The 5,418-nt window shown below is 52.7% G+C and overlaps 1 protein-coding gene across 6 annotated transcripts in view; it reads left to right on the top strand.

Moving 5' to 3' along the window:
- Nucleotides 1-5,188, top strand: part of Ldb1 (LIM domain binding 1) — a 14,076-nt gene extending 8,888 nt beyond the window's left edge. For 2 of the 6 annotated variants that reach the window (XM_005352386.3, XM_026781399.1), the window contains exons 2-11: nucleotides 320-422; nucleotides 536-580; nucleotides 687-762; nucleotides 863-965; nucleotides 1,088-1,260; nucleotides 1,751-1,873; nucleotides 2,057-2,140; nucleotides 2,237-2,360; nucleotides 2,549-2,697; nucleotides 3,402-5,135. In XM_005352386.3, coding sequence (XP_005352443.1) covers nucleotides 320-422; nucleotides 536-580; nucleotides 687-762; nucleotides 863-965; nucleotides 1,088-1,260; nucleotides 1,751-1,873; nucleotides 2,057-2,140; nucleotides 2,237-2,360; nucleotides 2,549-2,697; nucleotides 3,402-3,632 — 1,211 coding nt within the window. In that variant the 3' untranslated portion in view covers nucleotides 3,633-5,135. The other 4 variants (XR_003377289.1, XR_001229029.2, XM_026781400.1 and 1 more) reach the window with 4 other exon arrangements.
- Nucleotides 5,189-5,418: the final 230 nt, after the last annotated feature.

The following is a 5,418-nucleotide window of genomic DNA, read 5'->3' as shown; positions in this document are numbered from 1 at the left end:
GAGACAGGGTTTCTCTGTGGCTTTGGAGCCTGTCCTGGAACTCACTCTGTAGACCAGGCTGGTCTCGAACTCACTGAGATCCGCCTGCCTCTGCCTCCCGAGTGCTGGGATTAAAGGCGTGCGCCACCACCGCCCGGCCACTCCCAGTTTCTTAATTAAATAAGATGGGAGCTAGATTTTGAAGAGGTGATCGATGGGCCTTAGAAAGTCCCCTCTAAGTCACCAGACTCCAGAGGACTATCCTTGATCTACACGGTCTAGCAGTCTACCAGGGAAATTCCCAAGAAGCTTAGGGGAGCCGTGCCATTCTCTCTGTTAGGTTGTTCCTCAAAGTCATTCAAGCTGTACTCGCCGAAGGAGCCCCCGAACGGCAACGCCTTCCCTCCCTTTCATCCCGGCACCATGCTGGATCGGGATGTGGGGTGAGTTGCATTCCTACTTCTAACCCTCATTAGATGGTAACCTGCCTGGAAAGGTCCCCTCCTCCAGTAATTTCTGTCTTCCACCCTGATTCTCCGTCTCTCCCCTTACACAGCCCAACTCCCATGTACCCGCCTACATACCTGGAGCCTGGGATAGGGTAAGTGGATTCCAGCCAGTAGGGAAGCTTTTCTTTGCATGGATCTAAGCAGAAGTGGGGTAGATAGGACGGTTCTGCTCCTGACCTCACTTCTTTACTTCCCCAGGAGGCATACACCATATGGTAACCAAACCGACTATAGAATATTTGAGCTTAACAAACGGCTACAGAACTGGACAGAGGTATGGCTGAGAAAAAGAGATCAGGACGACGGGGCGGTCCAAGTGAGCACCCCTGTGGAATGTTTTATTGCACACTGGTACTCATTTCTGTGTTCTGCAGGAGTGTGACAATCTCTGGTGGGACGCTTTCACGACTGAGTTCTTTGAGGATGATGCCATGTTGACCATCACTTTCTGCCTGGAGGACGGACCAAAGAGATACAGTGAGTGGCTTCTGTGAGAATATTACACTCTCTCAGTACTTTGTGAGTCTAGAAGTCTTAAGAGGTCTGCCCTGGTCCTTTTTGAAGTACCTTTGTCCTGAACAACCTGTCCTGTTTTGCAGCCATCGGCCGGACCCTGATCCCACGCTACTTCCGCAGCATTTTTGAGGGGGGTGCTACAGAGCTGTATTATGTACTTAAGCACCCCAAGGAGGCATTCCACAGCAACTTTGTGTCCCTCGACTGTGACCAGGGCAGCATGGTGACCCAGCACGGCAAACCCATGTTCACCCAGGTCAGCAGACCAACAGGATATGGAACACCAAGGGCACCTGGCTTTGATTTCCTCTTTCCCAACATGTACTACAGCTGTTCCCCGAGGAGGCATAATGGGAAGTGGCCAAATGAGAAGGGAGGGCAGGCATAGCACTCAGCAGATATTTATTTGGTTTATTCATGTCAGTTTTCTGGGCCCCGAGGTATACGGTGAACGAGAGCCTGCCCTCATAGAGCTTGTAGCTGATGGGTTTTTCTCTGGCTACTTGGGAAAAGGACGAGGATCTGTTAAGCTTTCCTACTATGTGTGTGTAAGTATATGTGAGTGTGTAAAGGCCAGGTATGACAGGTATATGGGGAGGGGGCATGCTACAACAGTTATGCACCCAGATATTTGCACAGGTAGCAGAGGCATACGCAGGGGGAGTCGTGAGTCGAGGGGAGAACTGTGGTAGGCACATTTTTCTGTATGTGGGGAAGGCGCAGGGTTTTGACAAGCCTATCCCCAGGTGTGTGTGGAGGGCCGGTTGTACCTGGAGTTCATGTTTGACGACATGATGCGGATAAAGACATGGCACTTCAGTATCCGGCAGCACCGAGAACTCATCCCCAGGAGCATTCTGGCCATGCACGTGAGTTGTGAGCAGGACCTGAGATGCGGGAAAGGCTAGCAGCGGTGGGGCTAAGCAGACTGCCATCCCCTGCCTGAACTTAGAGAGGGGAGATGGGTTTCATACTAGCCCCTTTCTCTCAATATGTCACGTGCTCAGGTGAGAAGATGAAACCAGATGTCAGTATTCTTTCTCTGTCTCCAGGCCCAGGACCCCCAGATGCTGGATCAACTCTCCAAAAACATTACCCGGTGTGGGCTATCCAATTCCACTCTCAACTACCTCCGAGTGAGTCTCTGATCACCCCAGTTTTGCCCCAGCCTCTCTTGTTTGAGCTGTATGTCTCTCCCCTAACAATCTAACTCACCTTCTGGTCTACCCCAGCTCTGTGTGATACTCGAGCCCATGCAGGAACTCATGTCCCGCCACAAGACCTACAGCCTCAGCCCCCGAGACTGCCTCAAGACCTGCCTTTTCCAGAAGTGGCAGCGCATGGTAGCACCTCCTGGTGAGTGCCTTGTCCCTGCCCTCTCCAGGCTCTGACAGCATACCCTGAGGTATCTCCATGAAGTTCCCTCTGCTCTGTTTCTTACTCCTGGGACTACGAGACTGAGGGCAGGGTAGACGCTCCTGAGGAATGGGAATGGAGAAAGTGGGCCAAGGCCCTTTCCCACCTGAGTCTTTTCCCTGGCACAGCGGAGCCTGCACGGCAGCAGCCCAGCAAACGGAGGAAACGGAAGATGTCAGGGGGTAGCACCATGAGCTCGGGGGGTGGCAACACCAACAACAGCAACAGCAAGAAGAAGAGCCCAGCCAGCACCTTCGCTCTCTCCAGCCAGGTACCTGTAAGCATCTCGGCTTTCTTCTCTTCTGGGCTGCCCCACTGCTCATCCCTGACCCCTGTCTGACCTGAGCTGACTAGCTGGTGTAGAAACAGAGTTTCCCCATGTACTCACTCACTCTAGAGCCAGCATGACCTGACTCCTTTTACTGATGGGAGAACCCTTGTCAGGCACATCCATGCATGGTTGTGATCACACAAACTCAGCCATAGATACATAGAGCATGGGACAGGATCAGCTGTGAGAATATACAGGCGTTCAGAGCAGACAGCGTGAGGCACACACCATCAGAATACACTCGCTGATGGAAGGGATGGCAGGCTCAAATGTTGCATATGTAGAATACATGCACATTTCTACACATACACATTTCCCTCCCTCGTATTTTTGATCTGTAAGCTCTCTTAAAATATGGACAGAAGTTTAGGGAGCCCCTAAAACCAGAGGGAGATGGATGAGGGAGCTAGGGAGTAAAATGGTATTTCCAGAATCCAGTGGGTAGGGGCTAAAAGCTGTGGTGCTTTGGCATCCTTTACTAGAAAGGATTCCAGGAGCGGAGGGTGTCTAGAGTTGGGGTTTTAAACTTGGGTATGAAGAGGGGGCGGGGTATCGCGCTAGGGAGGGTATGGGGGCTTTGGGGATATCTACTGCCCTGGGTCGGGCGAGCCCCTGCCCCGATTATGTTTGGGGACCTCCGCCACTCTCAGGATGTGATGGTGGTGGGGGAGCCCACCCTGATGGGCGGGGAGTTCGGGGACGAGGACGAGAGGCTCATCACTCGGCTGGAGAACACCCAGTTTGACGCGGCCAACGGCATTGACGACGAGGACAGCTTTAACAACTCCCCTGCACTGGGCGCCAACAGCCCCTGGAACAGCAAGCCTCCATCCAGCCAAGAAAGCAAATCGGAGAATCCCACGTCACAGGCCTCCCAGTAAAGGCCCTGCCATGGCCACCCAGTGCTCTGCCTGCCCCACCCCTCACAGCCCCAGGGAGCAGAAGACAATAAGAGACTGAGCATCTGAAATGGGCAACCTCCATCCACCCACTTCAGGGAGGAACTGGACTCACTGGGGGCAGGTGCCAAGATTTGTCCCCCAGTTGCCCTGGGCTGGGCCTGGCCCCTGCAGAGCCTTTTGGGGGAAGGGGGTACTCATGTGGATGCCTATGTGGACCCTGGGCCTCTGAGAAATGTCCTGACCCACCTCTCCCCAGGGCATTTGCCCCCATTCTCACCCCAGGTTCTGGGTGTCCCAGCTTCCTGATTTATCCCTCTGAGCCTGGGGTTTATACCCACAGCCCTTAGGGGCTTAAACTTAAGGGGCTTGGTTGAATGCCTTTCCCCTAGGCGGCTGTTAACGGGGTAAAATTCTGGGCTCCTCCCTTTTGCCACTTACCCAGCTCCCAAGTTTTTAAAAAAAATAATATTATTAAAAATGTAAATTAAAAAAAAAAGTCACTCCTGTTCCCCTATTCCCCTGTTGAAAATCCAGCTACCTCCCTCCGTCCGGCAGATGGAGGGCCTAGGGCCCAGGTGGGGTGAGAGTTGGGGCAGGGGAAGTGTGCGTGCCATTTTATACAGTTGGAGAAGCTTCAGACCAAGGAGACTCTTTGCCATCCATCTCTCTTCTTTCCTTTTGGGGTGACTGGAGTTGGGGGCCGCATGCCATCGCTTGGGAATGGTATCATTGATGACCACATCTTCTGGCAACCCCCATGTTGTCTGTCTCCCCAGCCTCCAGGGCTCTAGCCTGGCCTCCTCGTGCCCGTGAGGCCCTCCAGCCTCCCCCTCCGTGGTGTGTATTTTTACAGTCCTCCACTAGAGCAGCTGTCCTGGATGGGTGGGGAGGCTCGCTCCTCAGGGAGCCGGGAGGGAAGGGAGCTGCTTTGCTTGTCACTGTCTTTTTGTCTCAGTGTGTCAGGAATAGGATGAGAGAGAGGACCTTGCCCACTTTACACCTCTCCCGGCCCCTCAAACCGTGTATTTAGTCCTAACCTCTCTCTCACAGAGGAAAAAGGAGCCCCGAGACTGTCCTGCGTAAGCCCACCAGGGAGAAGGCCTCTGTCCTCCCCCAAGCTGAGGTAAACATTCCTGTCCCTGTGTCCCCTCCCTCAAAGAAGAGAGGAGGGGCAGCCAGTATCCTCAGCTCCCTTTCATAGTTGAGCATGTGGTTCAGGGTGAGGAGAGGCCAGACGCAGGGGTCCATGGCTCATGGCTCTGCTACCTTTTCCCGTGGCCAGTGTGTATGGGTGCCTCCTCTCCCCATTCTCCCTTTTGGATTATGGGGTCCCTTGTGCCCTGCTTCCTCCATGCCAGCCACTTTTGGGAGGATGCTGTCAGGAGCCAAAGGAAAGGGTGAGGAAGGTGGATGTCCCATCCCTACTAAAATTATTTTTTTTTCTTCTATTTTTTCTTTACCTTTTTTTTTTTTTTCTATTTTTGGCCATTTGAGTCATGTATGGTACCAATCAATAAAGAGACTTTTTGGTTTGAGAGTGTCCTGGTTAGTCATTGGTGTAAAGTTTGTCAGGCAAGGTGGCGTATGGCTTTAGTCCTAACACTCAGAGACAAGAGGATCTCTGTGAGTTCAAAATCAGCCTGGTCTATATAGTAGTGAGTTCCAGGCTAGCCAGGGCTATACGTTGAGACCTGGTCTCAAAAACAAAATCTCTCCGTTCAAGACAGGTTTTCTCAGGAATTTCTTTCCTTCCCATGTTTTTCTC

The sequence above is a fragment of the Microtus ochrogaster genome, chromosome 8 (genome assembly GCF_000317375.1).
Source record: "Microtus ochrogaster isolate Prairie Vole_2 chromosome 8, MicOch1.0, whole genome shotgun sequence".
NCBI classification, from domain to species: Eukaryota; Metazoa; Chordata; class Mammalia; order Rodentia; family Cricetidae; genus Microtus; species Microtus ochrogaster.
The sequence above is the reverse complement of the archived record's forward strand: the minus strand, read 5'-3'. Positions and strand labels throughout refer to the sequence as shown.